This window comes from Neomonachus schauinslandi, chromosome 4 (assembly GCF_002201575.2).
Source record: "Neomonachus schauinslandi chromosome 4, ASM220157v2, whole genome shotgun sequence".
Classification (NCBI taxonomy): domain Eukaryota; kingdom Metazoa; phylum Chordata; class Mammalia; order Carnivora; family Phocidae; genus Neomonachus; species Neomonachus schauinslandi.
Window position 1 is genome coordinate 109,093,523 of NC_058406.1, and position 17,061 is coordinate 109,110,583.

At 34.7% G+C, this 17,061-nt stretch overlaps 1 protein-coding gene across 2 annotated transcripts in view; it reads left to right on the forward strand.

Annotated features, from left to right (window-relative positions):
* SNTG1 (syntrophin gamma 1) overlaps positions 1–17,061 on the forward strand; it is a 342,258-nt gene that overhangs the window by 45,744 nt on the left and 279,453 nt on the right. For both annotated transcript variants that reach the window (XM_021688424.1, XM_021688425.1), the window contains exons 3-4: positions 6,740–6,796; positions 16,693–16,750. In XM_021688424.1, the coding sequence (XP_021544099.1) occupies positions 6,740–6,796; positions 16,693–16,750 (115 nt within the window). The remainder of the gene's footprint in view (positions 1–6,739; positions 6,797–16,692; positions 16,751–17,061) is intronic.

The window sequence follows — 17,061 nt, forward strand, 5'->3', positions numbered from 1 at the left end:
TTCATGTGAAAGAACTTTATCCACTAGAATACGGTACCATATTCAATCCCTTTTGTCTTTAGTCTTTAGTCTTTTGTCTTACTGACTCCATTCATTTCCAAAGTTACCTAATGTACATTAGGTCAGCACAGTTCCCCCCTATTCCTTTCAAGGAGATGGTAACAGACATTTGAAATGCAGCAAGATTGTTTTGTTACAGCTGCAACCCCTCTTTGGATCCTCTAACTTCCTAAATGACTCTTTTAAATGTATATGTATTAAGATTCTTTGTTCTCTAAAGTTTATGTGTTTTGCCTAAAGCCTAACATCATGTACCCATTATAGTAATATCAAAAAGAATAGTTTCATTGCCCTATAAATTTCCTGTGCTTCATTTATTCAGCCTTTCTTCCCTCTTCCTGAATCCCTGGCAACCACTGATCATTTCATTGTCTCTATGGTTTTACCTTTTCACAGTGTCATATAAATGGAATCAGAGTTTATATCCTTTTGAGACTGGCTTCTTTTACCTAGTGATATACATTTGAGGTTTCTCCATGTTTTTTTGAAGCTAGACAGTTATTTCTACTAGTGAATAATATTTCATTGCGTGGATGTACCACAGTTTTGTTTGTTTCTTTATCCATTCTATGGATGAAGAGCATCTTGTTCACATTTCAGTTTTTGGCAATTATGAATAAAGCTGTTATAAATATTTTCATGCAGGTTTTTGGGTAAACACAAATGTTAAAATTAGTTGAATAAATATGTAGGAGTGCAATTCCTACGTCATCTGTTCAGACTATGTTGAGCTTTGTGAGAAACTACCAAACTCTCTTTCAAATTCCCACCAGCAAGGAGGAAGAGTTCTTATGATGATATATCCTACTTGATATTGTCAATGCTTTAGATTTTAGCCATTCTAATAAATGTATAATGTCATTTCATTATTTAATCTGCAATTCCCCAATAGCAAATGTTGTTGAGCATCTTTTCATATGCTTACTTGCCATCTGTATATTCTTTGATGAGGAATTTGCTCAAATATTTTGGCAACTTCTTAATTGGATTGTTTATTTTCTTGCTAAGTGTTAAGAGTTCTTCATATAGGGGTGCCTGGGTGGCTCAGTCGTTAAGCGTCTGCCTTCAGCTCAGGTCATGATCCCAGGGTCCTGGGATCGAGCCCCGCATCAGGCTCCCTGCTCAGCGGGAATCCTGCTTCTCCCTCTCCCACTCCCCCTGCTTGTGTTCTCTCTCTCGCTCGCTGTGTCTCTCTCTGTCAAATAAATAAATAAAATCTTTAAAAAAAAAAGAGTTCTTCATATGTTTTGGAAACGAGTCCTTTATCAGAATGCATTATACAGATATTTTCTTTCAATCTGTGACTTTTCATTCTCTTAACAGTGTCTTTTACCAAGTAGAAGTTTTTAATTTTAAAATATTTTAACATGAGTTTTTTTTATGGATCACACTTTTGATACTGTATTAAAAACTGCATTGCTAAACCCAAAGTCATAGAGATTTTCTCCTGTTTTCTTTTAAAAGCTTTATAATTGTGATTATGTTTAGATCTGTGATCCATTTTGTGTTAATTTTATGAAAGGAATGGCATCCATGTCTAGATTCCTTCCTTCCTTCCTTCTTTCCTTTCTTCCTTCCTTCCTTCCTTCCATTCTTTTGTTCTTTCCTTTTTTTCTTTCTTTCTTTTGTTTTTGTTGAAAAGACTATCCTTTCTTTTTGCCATTGAATTGCCTTTGTTTCTTTGTCAAAGATCAGTTAACTGCACTTGTATGTTTTGTTTTGTTTTGTTTTGTTTTGGGGCATTCTCTTCTATTCCAGTAATCTATGTGTTTAGTCTTCAAAAATTTCATTCTGTCTTGATTACTGTAGCTTTATAGTAAATTGTGAATCAGGCATCCTGAGTCCTCCAACTTTTTCTTTTATTTCAATATTGTGGTGGCTAATATGGGTCTTTTGGCTTTCCATGTTAACCTTAGAAACAGTTTATTAATATTCCTAAATAGCTTGTGGAGATTTTATTGGGATTGCATTGATTCTATAGATCTAGTTGGGAAGAATTGATATCTGAAAAATGAGTCTTCTAGTCCCTGAACATGAAATATCTCTCTTTGTTTTGATCATCTTTGATTTCTTTCTCTAAAGTTTTGTAGTTTTCCATATATAAGTCCTTACTTATTTTGTTAGATTTATACCATTTCCTTTTTAGTGAGCTATTATAAATGATATTGTGATTTTCATTTCAAATTCTAATTTCTCAGGGCTGATGTATAGGAAAGCAATTGATTTTCATATATTTTTTGTCTCCTGTGACCTTGCTACAATTATTTATTTCCAGTAGGTTTTTGTCTATTCTTTATAGACAATGCCTTTTACTTCAGATTATTGCCTTTTTGCACTAGCTGAGACTCCAAGCACAATGTAAGAGGAGTGATGAGAGGATCCTTGCCTTTTTCCTGATTTTAGACGGAAAACATTCAGTTTCTCACAATCCCCTCTTTTCATTACATTGTACCCTGATTTTCCAGTTTCTTTGTTTCTTTCATCCCAGTTCATCTGATCTCAGTCCTGTTGTTATAGTGGAATCAGAGATATTTTCATTTAAATCATGATTTGGATCTTGGTCAAGTTAACTTAACTCCTTTGTATTTTGGTTTTCTCATTCTAAATTAGGAAAATATTGCCTATCCCAAGTGCTGTTATGATGATTACTTGGGAAAAAACTTGCAAAAAAGTTTTTTTTTCACTTAATGCATAATACCTAACTTTGATATAGGCCTTATGCTAAATTTTTGGGATTCGACTGTGAACAAGACTCAGCTCTCAGAAAAATTAGTTCACAAGAAAAAGTCAAAGTCACAATGTATTTTAATAATCATATGTGCTATGAGACCTGTCAGTTCACATAGCTGATTTTCAGTACCTAGATGTTACCATCTTTATTATTATTCCTTTTTCAAGTTTATTCACTCTTCCTGAACTGTCAAAAAGAGCTAATAACATTCCCTATCTCTTTTCTTATATATCTTCTTTGTTTCCACCCCACATACTCAGTACAAAAAATTTTCCATTTGATAACTCTCTAGTTTCTGCACTGTTCTTGTTTCTTCCTTCTCTTTTCACCTACATATCTCAAACATTTCTATACTTGGGATATACCATAGCAACACTTTGTGTTTGGTAACATGTATATTTTGGTTATAGTCCCATATAGGTCATATGGTATACATAGAGTTTTTCAAATATAATATTCCAGAGGGCAAGGGTGGCAATAATTAGATTTTTACATAAAGCAAATTAAACATTTAAAGCAAGTTTTTTTTTTTTTAATTTTGTCATAACATTTATGCTGATTAGGTGTACAACACATCTTTTTTTAAAAAGATTTTATTTATTTGACAGAGAGAGAGTGAGAGAGCGCAAACAGGGGGAGGGGCAGAGAGAGAGGGAGAAGCAGGCTCCCCACTGAGCATGGAGCTTGACCTGGGGCTTGATTCCAGGACCCTGAGATCATGACCTGAGCCGAAGGCAGTTGCTTAACCAACTGAGCCACTCAGGTGCCACTACAGCATGTTTTTATAAGTCCAGTATTATTTTTGGGCTCCATCCTTTACATTTTATAAGGATTAGGACGATTAAAGAGAGGCTTTTTATACATGTAAGTATATGGGGGAACCTGTCTTGATTTTACATTTTAAAGAATAAAATAACCAAAAAAAAAAAAAAAAAAAAAAAAAGAATAAAATAACCAATAATACATTGGTTTCCTGCAGGATAGTGCTTTGTTACTTAGGCAATGTCTTTATGACACCCAAGATGTAACTAAATACAACTTCAGATCAGCTTTCAGATATTCTCTGATTTATGAGGTGAACAGCTGAAACAATTCATTATATTGCCTTTAAAAAAAATTATTTGGGGGGGGCAGGATGGAAGAACCAAATGTGGAGAAGTGGAAAGGGGATAGAAGGTGTAGCTAACACAAACATACAGGCAGTGGAAAGAATATCAGCAAGGTGCCATACTAGGAACAGTTGCTTGCCATACTATACTTCTGGCTACCTGCAGTGACAAATTTAATATTTTGGTTTTAAAACAAGAAGTAATCTGTCTTGCTTGTTTCTCTTTACTTTCTTAAAAGCAAACTAATGAAGCAATAGCATGTAGAGGTGCTGGCTGGGGTTTGCATGTGCATATGTGTGCCCATGCATTTAAAATACATTAAAATAAGTGCTGCCTCTGAGATTTTCAGCAGTTACTGCTGACTCTCTAGTCTCTCCAACTCCTCTCTGCACCAGCAACTTTGTATTTGATTTGGAACATATTCTAAATATTCTCCACCAAAGACTGGAAAGCAGTCTTGTAGAGAAGGAGTAAAGGCTTTGCATGGACCTTTGATCACCCTGTCATTCTTGCTGTCCCTTCAGAGAAAAGCAGTGTTTCAGCATACACTTGGCATACACTATTAACTAATAGAATTTATTCACAAAGTTGTCTTTGTGACTAATGATTTCTATGCAAGATGTTTTAGCTGATATCATTTATTAATAAAATATATTTTCTTTGACAGACTGAATTCTTTACTTTGAGAAAATCAAGAATTTATTCCTTATAGAAATGGAATTAAGAAAACAACTCTACCATCTAAGAACCTGTTCAGTTTGATAGGCAGTACTGTGAAAGCAGTTTGCCAGTCTGTTTTATGAGTAAAGATAACCATTTAATTGGCCTATCCTTGAGTTGAGAATTCCAGTATTTGAGTTACTGTGTGATGTAACTATTGGAATACAGAGTGGACAAATATTAATCAGATTTAAGTGACTACTAAGTAAGAATTTCTGTCTAGAATAACAGATGTGTGTATGTGTGTGTGTGTGTGAGAGAGAGAGAGAGAGAGAGAATATTCATTAAGTTTCTACTATATGCCAGGGTCCTTCACAAATATCAATCCTCAAAACAAAGCTGTTACTATGTATTATTTATCACCATTTTACAGATTTGGAAAAAGAGATTCACAGGGCTTAAGTAATTTTCCAATCATATTAAGTTGTGGATATTTGAGTCATTGAAAGATTCTTTGATTTCAATTCCATTTTTGCAATGTACAGCTTTAATTAATCCTTTAATGAGAAGTAAACAAAGATTAATTAGTTTAACAGATTGTTCTTATCTTGTCCAACAAAAGAACATTTCCAATAAATATTTAATTTATTTTAAATTAGATTTTCTGTGTGTATAATGCATGTGCCTACTTTCCTTTTTGCTTTTGTACATGAAGATATGCTTATATACATAGATTTTGCAATATAAGTTTTAAAGTACTGCATCTTCCCATACTTGTACCTCCACCAATGGGGAGTGATATAACAGTTGGCTTACAAATAAAAAAGTAAACTTTATGGTATTATTTAACATGAATAATGTGTTTTATATTTCATATTGCTTTGCATAAATTGTAAAGTACCTATAAACTTACTTTGTGTAAGTAATTTTAATGTTGGCTTGAAAACATAATTAGATGATTTTATAAGAGTAAAATCTGTAGTTTTAAAATAGGTCAAATTACTTAGGATATGATAAAAAGGAAGAAAATTTAGATAATTAAGTGCTACTCATTTGCACCAATCTCCAACCATAAAAGTTTACTTTTTAATTCAAAATAAATAACAGTTAATATACCTCAATTTCTGGTATAGTGATCTTGTTCTTTAAGCATTTATTTTTTTTTTTGCTTTTGTTTATGAAATCTAAAACCTTGGCTAAATGAAGGTATGTTGTAACTGCCAAAATGATGAGGTTTTATGCTATCTTAAAATATTTAGGAAGAGCCATCAGAAGCACATGTTTTCCAGGTTTTCTCTTTGTTCTTTTTAAATAATATAATTTGCTTCACATAGCCCCTCTAAAACCAGGGAGTAAAGGAAAAAATCTATAAGAAAGAGAACAGTATTTGGGAGTGGGTAATATAGTCAAATCAGTTGGGCATCTGTGGGGACGAACATCTACCCCAAGTATAGCAGGAGAAGGGGGAGGGGGTCTCAAACCATTATGGATGGGGGAGGTTCAAAAACATGAGAAAGTTATAAGTAAGTGGAGAAGATTATAAATAAAAGCTTTCAAACTTTCAACATGCTTCTCCTCTGCCTTGAAAATTGATAATTCCATTGTCATTATTAGTTAGTTGTAAAGTCCATTCTTTTTTCAAATAAGCAATCATTTTAAACCTGGTTTATCCAGAGTTTCAATTCTAGACACACACATGAATCATTAATGTGCTGGGACATGGCAGCCTCCCAGCTCAGCTCTCAAATTTCCGCAAGCAAGATGACTTGATACTGATGGAGATAAGACCTTGGTTGACAAAGATTATATTTACCATTGACATAGAGTTATTTTTATGTAACCCAAACTTGTCATCTCTTAGACAACAAGAATATATAGTCTGAAAATGAGAAAATGAGAAGATAAAAATTAGAATTCCAAAATATGTCCAAAGAATCATTGAATGGAACCTATTTTGGGGGAATTTAGAATTTTAATAACAGTACAGTCCCTTTTATCTAGACAAATTAACCTTCGATTTGAAAATTACAAAATACTCCATTTGTTGCAAGAATTAGAGCCTGTATGGTGTCACAAAATATTTCTTTTTTAAGGAACAAAAACAGAATCCAGAGAAGGAAAGTGGTGTGTAAGTATAGTATTAAGAAATGCTAACTTCTTTTAAAATCCTGTCTTTCAGGAAAGAACGGTGACCATTAGAAGACAAACTGTAGGAGGATTTGGATTAAGCATAAAGGTAGCCTGTATTTTCAGTCTATCCTTAAAGACCATGCCATAATACCTGCATTTCTGTGTATTTTGATTATTTGCTGATTACTAATTAGACAAGAATGGCTATAGCAAACTGTTCAATATTTGGAATGAGATGTAAATTAGGTAGGTTCTCACAAAACCTTGGTCAACTTTTGACTTAGAAATACTCTTAGAAAAAGTACTTGGGAATTTTACCTGGTATTGAATATAGGTCATTCACTTTCTCTCTCTGGTGTCATCTAACACGTCAGATATGGTGTTGTTGTGTGCATATCTTCCTCTAACCAGCCCGAGTAGGAGATACTGCCCCTTCAGTGAATGGAGCAAGAATAAGTTTTACATTTTTTTTAAAGATTTTATTTATTTATTTGAGAGAGAATGAGATAGAGAAAGAGAGCATGAGAGGGGGGAGGGTGAGAGGGAGAAGCAGACTCCCCGCTGAGCAGGGAGCCGGATGCGAGACTTGATCCCGGGACTCCAGGATCATGACCTGAGCCGAAGGCAGTCGCTTAACCAACTCAGCCACCCAGGCGCCCCAAGTTTTACACTCTTAATAGTTAAGTATTAGTTGGATTTTATTCCTCTTTTTCTTTTGGTTAGTTTTCCTTTTTTTAAGAAACCAGCAAATTTTCATGTCACAATGTCAAGTAGACAGGATAGACAGAATTTTATCATCTGATTTATTTAAAAAATGACCATACCTGTTCACTTCCATTTATTATTAATTTTTTTTAAAGATTTTATTTATTTGAGAGAGAGAATGAGATAGAGACAGAGAGAGCATGAGAGGGGGGAGCGTCAGAGGGAGAAGCAGACCCCCTGCTGAGCAGGGAGCCCAATGCGGGGCTCCATCCTGGGACTCCAGGATCATGACCTGAGGCGAAGGCTGACACTTAACCAACTGAGTCGCCCAGGCACCCCGAACATTTCTTTTTTTTTTTTTTTAAGATTTTATTTATTTATTTGAAAGAGAGAGTGAGAGAGAGAAAGCATGAGAGGGGGGAGGGTCACAGGGAGAAGCAGACTCCCTGCTGAGCAGGGAGCCCAACGTGGGACTCGATCCCCGGACTCCAGGATCATGACCTGAGCGAAGGCAGTGGCTTAACCAACTGAGCCACTCAGGCGCCCGATTTATTATTAAATTTTAAAGGCCTTTTTTTCCCTGTATATGGTTGACTAGTAAAGATGTACCACACCTGCAATTTGTCACCACTGAAACAAATAGAAAATTTAAAAGGATGAGAAATTACATAAATATTATAAAGGTTAGTTCAATGTCTTTAAATGCCCTTTAGAAATCTACATCTCTGCATAGATAAATGAAATTTAACTTTATCTTAAAAATTGGGTTGGGTATTTTGCCTATGTAGGGTGAAAATCATACATCTCAGGTATATATTTCATGGAATTTTATATATGCTTGGAAAGTGGAACTCTAAATTTGGTGACTATCAGTTCTAGTTGACATTATGAAAATGACTTAGAAAAATGTACCACTGTGGAACAGCATTGTGTTGTCAAGTGATAAGAATATTACTACATAAAATGTTAGTTTTAAAATATATATTTAACTGTCCTTTATCTATCATCAGCTAAAACCAGGAAGGTTTGCAGAACAAGTTATAGGATGTGGAAATGATTTTTGTTTTTGCTGTGATATTTATTGGGATTGTTTGAAGGATTTAAAGGTACCACTAAAGATAGTAAAAAGTCCACGAGAGAGAACAAAAGCTAAGTGTGAATAAAATCCACTCGTGAGAGCTGGTTTCATTTGAGATAAGCATTTTCACCTATCAGGCCTGACTCTCTTTCTGTCTTTCTTCTTTTTTTTAAGATTTATTTATTTATTTGAGAGAACGCGTGCGCGTGAGAGAGCGAGAGAGAGAGTGTGTGTGTGTGTATGTGTGTGCTTGAGCAAGGGGTAGGGGCACAGGAGAAGCAGACTTGGGGAGCCCAATATGGGCTTGTCCTACTACCCATAGGGAGATCATGACCTGAGCCAAAGCCAAGAGTCTAATGCTTAACCAACTAAGCCATGCAGCCATTCCAACTCTATTTCTGATGGTGGAGCTACATTAGTTTTGGGCAGGCTGGAAATGTTCTTTTCTATTTTTTTCTATTTCCATTTATAATTTAAAGCCAATAATACAATGTAATTTATTTTTACTAAAATGGCACAATTTTAACCTAAACAGTTTTTAAAACATCAAGAATTTTGCCAAATGAATTATATCCATTTAATATTTTCATTATTCCAATCCAAACAAAACTCTTACACCTAAATAAGTAATTTTGTAAATCAAATGAGTGTATAGTTTCCATTCATAATATTGACCACAAAAGCAGTATTTGAATTGTGATCTGTGCCATATATTAAAATTCTAACAAAAAAAGGCAATTATTTTACCATTCTTATGACACACTAACCATAGATACTAAAATTAATATTTTTATTTAGAATATTACCCAATCATTCTGAAAAGTTTCCTTTTAGGTTTTTCCAATTTGTTTTTGTTAATATTTACCCCTGACACTTGCTTTTTTATTTTTAAACTATCTTTCAGGGCACATGGGTGGCTCAGTTGGTTAGGTGTCTTCCTTTGGCTCAGGTCATGATCCCAGTGTCCTGGGATCAAGCCCCGAACCCTGGCCAGTGGGGAGTCTGTTTCTCCTTCTCCCTGCTCTTGTGCTCTTGCTTGTTCACTCTCTCTGTCTCTCTCTCCCTCCCTCTCAAATAAATAAAATCTTAAAAAAAGATGATCTTTCATTCTGTTTGTGTGGGCATATATATATATATATATATATATATATATGTGTATATATCTCATGTTATATATATACTCTATATACAGAATGAACAGTTTAAGAAATCATTTTAACCTAAATGCAGAATTAATATTTTAATGTTGACCATTTACTTATTTTCTTATGTATTTATTTGTTAGTGTACCTATTGCTGGAGCAATTTGAGCTGATAATATAATTATTCACATAAATATATAAAAATATATCTTATCCTTATTTGGTCCGGTTAAGTAATCACTTCTGGCACACACTGGAGATTTTGCAGTGAGAATTATTGACTTAAAACCTGGAATATATCAACTGGAGATAACAGAAGGAAGAGTGCATGTCGGACAATTAAAATGGCATTAACCAATATAGTGAAGACTCCTACAGGTGCTCCTGAATTTCATTGTACTAAGAACATATGGTGATGTTATTTCAATTTTACCTTCTAAAAAATTATTTGCAAAAACCTGACTAAAGGGCAAAAAAATGTCTCTTTTTTGGTCAGAAAACACTAAAACACTCCAACATGTGTTGTCACAAGTCAAAGCCAATTGGCCATGCTCTGTGCTCCTGACAAATCTTGGCTCATGGGCTTTTCCTGCTTCTGTCACGATTGTGTATGGTGGCAACTCCTCATTTTTCCCACGTGGTGGTCAGTGCTACAAAAGCTGGTGGGCAACATCACAGAGAGGCACTAATGCTTTGTTTATTAATGTGCCCTAGTGGCTATAGACTGTGGGCAGTATGATGTCCCTGAAGCTACCAATGTCCTTTAAGCCTTGATGTTACCTGTCCATCTACAATGTTCTTGTTCCCCAATACTCTCCAGGCAGAGGACCCTTGTTTTTGTTTGTCACTCAATCAAATGTCAAGTTCTTCTTATTTACATTTTCAAACTTCCAAAAGATCATTATCCAAAAACTGAACAAAAAGATGCCAAAACTTTCCACTTATAATCACATAATCTTCTCTGTTCTTGGACTGAAACTGCTTCTTTTTGTAAAAAGTTCAGAAATTGCAGAAGTAAAAACAATGAATCATTGAAGTAGTGATTAGTAAAAGTTTATGTGCACCCACCAAAAAGACAGTTTGCAGAGCAAGAGCACTCAAACCAAAACATGGAATGAGACTCAGGGTATATTGTTATAGAGCAACTTATATAGTGGGAAGGCAGTGACTGTTTATTCTTCACAGGGATTGGTTATAATATTACAATTTTCTTAAATGATAGGGAACTGGTTAGTGGTTACCTCATACCAACCTTGGGAAATAGTTCAAGTTTTACTTATGATATCTAGAGGCATAAACAAGAAATGGCTTGGGTCAAGCTAGCCTTGCAAAATAAGCTAACTGAAACTTTGTATGACTGGAGTGGATTTGTCTGCTAAGAGAGTTTTCAAGGTTGGTCTTCATTTGTTTTTGATTTTCACACTTTGAAGCTCTCAGATTTATCAGGCTGGCTGGTGTATATTCTCATTGTTCCTATAGGACATTGTGATTTGGGCCCTTGTCTAGTTTTCCAGAGTTCCTAAATTCCTATGGCCTTTCTGTCCTTTATTCCCAGCTCTTCAGTTCCTGCCCCCCTTTCCCTCATATCACGCCTGCCTTCTGGCCTTCTGGTAGAATCTTTCTTTCAAGTGCTCATCCCTTTTGTCTGGACTAACCTGAAACTTATCCATTTCCAAAAGTATCTTAATGGTCTCCCTCACCTATCCCCAATAATCATCAAAGCTTTGCAACATAGGACCCAATATTCTTGTATTTTTGCTTCATTCTTATGAGAATCACCATATGGATAATCACCTTAAAGCAAGCCACTATCTCCTATTGATCTTCCATCTCTTTGAAAATAGAATACTGTATATTTGCATATTATTCAATCATACCTCTGGCCATTGTCAGTTAACAAATCACTTTTTAGAGAAAGGGGGTTTTGTTTATTATTACTAGAAAAGGTTTTATGGAGTTATTTTCCAACAGACAAGGCTATGTTATCTATGTCCATTAAGAAAATGCTTGCAATCAAAGGTGATTTTTATATGAAAGCTTTAACTTTGCAGCAATCAAGAATGAAATTATAATTATTATTAAAATCTTATCATTTATAAACAATAATTGCAAGTATTTATTAACTGTTCTTTAAGTGCCAGATGCTGAACTACGTACTTTATATTCAGGTTCATTTGGCCTTTAGTATCCAGCAAAGAAGGTAACTATTGTTATCCCTCTATAGATAATGTGGTTAAGTATTAAGAGGTTAAGTAATTTACCCATTGTTGTACCTGGCAGAGCTGGGCCTAAACCTCACACAAAGCAGATGACATAGTCCTTACTGTTAATAACTATGTTCTGTAGCTGTAGAAACCAGACTAAATTTTCTCTAAACTCTCTACTTGGGAACAGAAGCAATGTTTCCTCTCTAAATTATTTACATTCTGGTTTATTCAAAATTAAACTAAATGGATCAATATGTCCAGGATCAAGGAAACAATTTAATATCAAGTACTTGGTATTAATTGTATCAAATTTACCAAATAAAAATATATGTCTTCATAGCAGCTATAATAAATTTCTGCCTTTTAGGGGCACCTGCCTTCGGCTCAGGTCATGATCCCGGGGTCCTGGGATGGAGCCCTTCGTCAGGCTCCTTGCTCAGCGGGAGTCTGCTTCTCCCTCTCCCTCTGCCTGCAGCTGCCCCTGCTTGTGCTCTTTCTCTGTCAAATAAATAAATAAAATTTTAAAAAATAAATAAATTTCTTCCTTTTAATTTATTAGTGGGTGATATAAGTACACCCACATTTACATACATTTTTCCTCATTCTGTTCTCTGTTCTTTTTACTTGAGTCTGATTCTTCTGTTTCTACCAGAGACAATATGGATACATACCTTAACACCATAGAAATAGGAGGATACCAGGCAGGTAATAAAGCATAGGTTGAAGATTATGGATTAGTCCCCACGAATCAGTTAAAACCACTGATAATTTTCATTTTAAAGACCATTTTTAAACTAAATAGTTTATTGAGGTATAATTTGCCTATCATACAACTTAACCACTTAAAGTATACAGGTTAGTGGTTTTAATTATATTCACAGATGTGTGCATTTTTGTCTCCCCCATATCCTTGAGCTATCATCCCCTTCTCCCCCTGTCTCCCTATCTCAGCTCTAAGCAACTACTACTATATCTTCAATCTCTATAGATTTCCCTACTTTGGACTTTCATATGAAGGCAATAATATAGTATGTGGGAAAGACCATTAATTTGTGCCAAATTCACACTAAGTGATATTAGGAGGTAGGCATGGCACTCAAATAGGTAAGGATATTTTCCCATTTTCTTTCAGATCATATTCTTTTAGGTGCTTCTCCCATACTTGTTCATTAGGCTCTTGACCTTAATTATTGTGTTGTTATTATCTGTTTACAAATATTTTCCTAGCTCTAAATTTGTATATAATGGTGGGGTCTATGTCTCTTTTTCTCCTCCTAGAGCCCAGAATATGATTGATTGATTAACTGGAATAATGAAAATATTGAATTAAAAATATTTATCTGGCAAGGTTTCCAATGCTCTAAGAACATTCTGGGTTTGATTTGGTAGAATTTCAGTTATACTGGCAAATTCTTTGTATAGAGTCCTCCTCAAAATGCTTTAGATAGGAATTAATATCCTGGATCCTATAAAGCTGGTTGTAAACTTAATTATGCATTGAATGGTATATACTTTAATAATTTCTGGGATGCAATGTAGAATGTTGCCTCATTTTCCCTAGTTTTGATTTTACACTGGAACAACAGAGCTCAATTAATTCATTTATTCCCTAAACCTGGACCGCAAGCCTGCACCCTGGTTGGCCTAAGGGTAGGTTGAGGAGAAGAGCCAGTAAAGGAAAACCTGTCTTGACCTTATGCCCCTTGTAATCCAGTGGGAAAATAGATATTGATCAAATTGTGATGTAAATAATATAAATCATAGCCTGGATCCAGTGTTACAGAAGTGAATTGCTTCAAGTAAGGAGACACTGATGAATGGGATCCTTCAGCTGATATTCTGAATTTGAGTTGGGGGTTTACCAGGTTAAGAGTGAAAGAAAAAAGCATCTAGGCAAAGGGGATATTATATAATGATGTCCTTTGGTGCTCAGAGTGATGAAGGATGAAGATGTAAGTAAGGCAGGCTGAGGCCATAAGACAGGGGGCAGCTGATGATTGAGGGTTTTATTCTAAGTGTAATAGGAAGCTTGTCCCCTGTTTTAAACAGGATGAGTTGCATTATTTAATTCCTGACTGGAAAACCTTACATCTCCCCATTTAGGTCCAGAGCTAAATCTTATTAACTTTAATAGAACTGGACTGCTCTCACAATTCATCCAATAAATTAAGGTACTGTGATTTTAAGTTCCAATTTTATCTCCTGAGTTTTGTCTAAAAATTTGCTCTCTAATTAATTAATAAAGTAATTTCTGCAATTAATTGAAGAATTCTTTCAGAACTCCTAACGTCTGCATAAAAAGAAAACTGTTGACAAAATAGGGGTTAGTTTTAGCCTGTCATTTAAACATAGTTCTAACTCTCTGGAATTGAGGGAGGAATGGGGTTACTGAGCTGGCCCTCAGAAATTACAATTTCAAGTCTTTTCTCTAGATAGATCCCAGGGAGAGGTTTCCCACCACCCTACCATGGTACCTGGCATTAAAAATCTGAGCACTAAGAAAATCTTTGGATTCAGTAATGCAAGGAGAGAAAACTGTGAAAAACAAAAACAGCTGAAGAAAAACACTCTGATGACAGCCACACAGACAAGAGGGACATAAACAATGTCACTCTCTGCCCCAAAATATCTGAACCATAAAATATCTGGATGAGTTTGTTTCTTCTTTTTATACCACCTAAACCTTCATTGGTGGATGATTCATCTCTGTTAACTAGTTTTTTCTTCTAAGAAATGGAGATGTATTCTTAAAATCCTTTCCAATTTCCAAGTATCTCTAGAAACTAACTGTAATCATGGGCATTTAATTTCATTGTATATTCTTAGCTTCTACTTAAAATCATTCTGTAATATGTTTACAAGAATAGGTCTATCTTAGGCTTGGAAAGGCTTTTGACTTTATTTATTCATTCATTCATTCATCAACAAACATTTCAAAGATACAAAAGAAAGACATTATTCTATGCACTGGGTTTACATCAACGTGTGAAACAAACTACCAAAAAAATTCAGTGCCCTCTTGGAACTTACGTTCTAGTTGTGGATGGGGGAAGAAGAATGAAAATGAATAATAAATATAAGAAATAAAGATAATTGTAGGTTGGAAGCTGGTAAGTATAATGGGAAAGAAAGAATAGAACAGAAAAAGGGGATTGGAAACTTGGAACACTAACTAGTAAATATTAAGGGTCTTAGAGTGGATTAGTGCTAAGCTTATTTACCACCCTTAATACCATGTAATTTTATTCATAAATCTTGGTTGATAGATTAATTAGGATAATAACTACCTTGTATTCAGGGTCTATTGTGTGCTAAATAAGCACTCATTTCAACTATACTATCAGTCACAAATCATATCTTTTGATCAAATGAGAAGTCATCTTAAACAGAATTTGTGCTTGTTATGGGCATATTGACCAAAAGGCAAAACAGAATTAGGAGCCATGTCGCTTAGGCCAGAGACTTCACAGAGCTAGTGAGGGTGGGTGGGTGAATATTTGGTTGGTAGGAAGTACTGAGTAAAGTGAGTTAGCAGTGGGTTTGAATTTCAGTCTGAGGAAGACAGTTTTCAATATTTTATTTATCATGCCTCTTCTTTAATATTCTAGAAGTAAAAAGGACTACTTGCCAAGAAAATGTTGACTATCACTACTTTTCTCAAAAACTATTGCCCATCTTATATTTAAATATATTGGCAATTCAGTGTTAAAAATTGACATTCTTGGAAAAAATATAGTTCTAAAATAACTTTTATTCTTAAATAAAAAAGGTTTAGGAAGTTTACGTGTTCTGAAGATAGAGAAACCCAGTGGAATTTTAGATTGTCTTTTCAACTATCCTATGTTAAAAGTGCTATACTTCTTTTATAATTGACATTTTATTCTTTTTTATTATTAGTTTTTTAATAATTTTTTAATGATTTTATTTCTTTATTTGAGAGAGAGAGCAAGAGAGGGGGAGAGAGCAAGAGCATGAGGGGAGCGGCTGAGGCAGAGGGACAAGCAGACTCCCTGCTGAGCAGGGAGACCCACATGGGACTCCATCCCAGGATCCCCGGATCATGACCTGAGCTGACAGCAGACACTTAACCAACTAACTGAGCCACCCAGGCGCCCCATTTTATTCTTTAATGCATTTATTTGATTTTTCAACTGTTGGTTTCAAACTTCTCAACTCTGTATTATCAAAACAGAATTTTCATGCACTTGTTTCAGGCTTTATTTTGTTTCCTTCCATATTAGTCTCACTTATTTTTTTATTATTTCATATCTCATTTGGTCAATTATTTGAAGAATTACTACAGTGTTCTTGTCAGTTTATTTTGTCCTGTTAATTGTTTCATATGTGCTTTCACACAAGGAGGAATCTAATATTAATTAAAGAAATGCAGATGATCCCTTTCCCATCATGCATATGCACACTCTGATTTTTTGTATCATTTTGTGCAGGTAAAGATCTCTCTAGTCACTTAGCATCCCAAGGGGTCTGTGCTTGGTCACCAGCATAGAACAACTTAGTTAGTTAATGGAAATACATAATTATCTGGTATTTGAACATTAAATAAGAATTTCTACAATGGGCAGCATGCTACACATTGAAGAGAATGCCTATTTAAGGCATTTCCAATTTTTATTTGAAAAACAAAAGCTTTCGAAGTCAACTGTTATTAATTACTAGATGTCATGGTATATTCTAAATAGGTGGATAAGTTTTTTGGGAGCTGTGTCTGCTGAGTAGAGAAATTCCACAAGTTTATTCATATGGTATTTGGTGTCCATTAACATATTATTCATAGCATGTATAGTTTCCTAATTAAAGGCTGCATATTTTCTTGCAATTAAAAAGCACAGTATGTGATTTTCTCTTGCAGGGGGGAGCAGAACATAATATTCCAGTTGTCATTTCAAAAATCTCCAAGGAGCAAAGAGGTAAAGTGTTTAGAGAATTACATAGTAACTATTCCTTTGTAAGCCATCCTTACTGAAGAATAGGTCGTATTAAGGAACCATAAATTCGTATGTGATTGACTAGCTCCAAGTTCCCCATGACGAGAGAGTTAAGTGGCCAAGTCTGATTCCTGACTCTATCACTTTATTACTCCAGGGGAGGGTTTCACTCATAGGAAAGCAAGGATGAAAGATAAGAGAACATGTGACTGTGTATAAATTAGGGACTACACAGCTTTTAAATTGTTTCATTAAACAAACACACAGACAAATTTAATGATAATAAGTCCCAT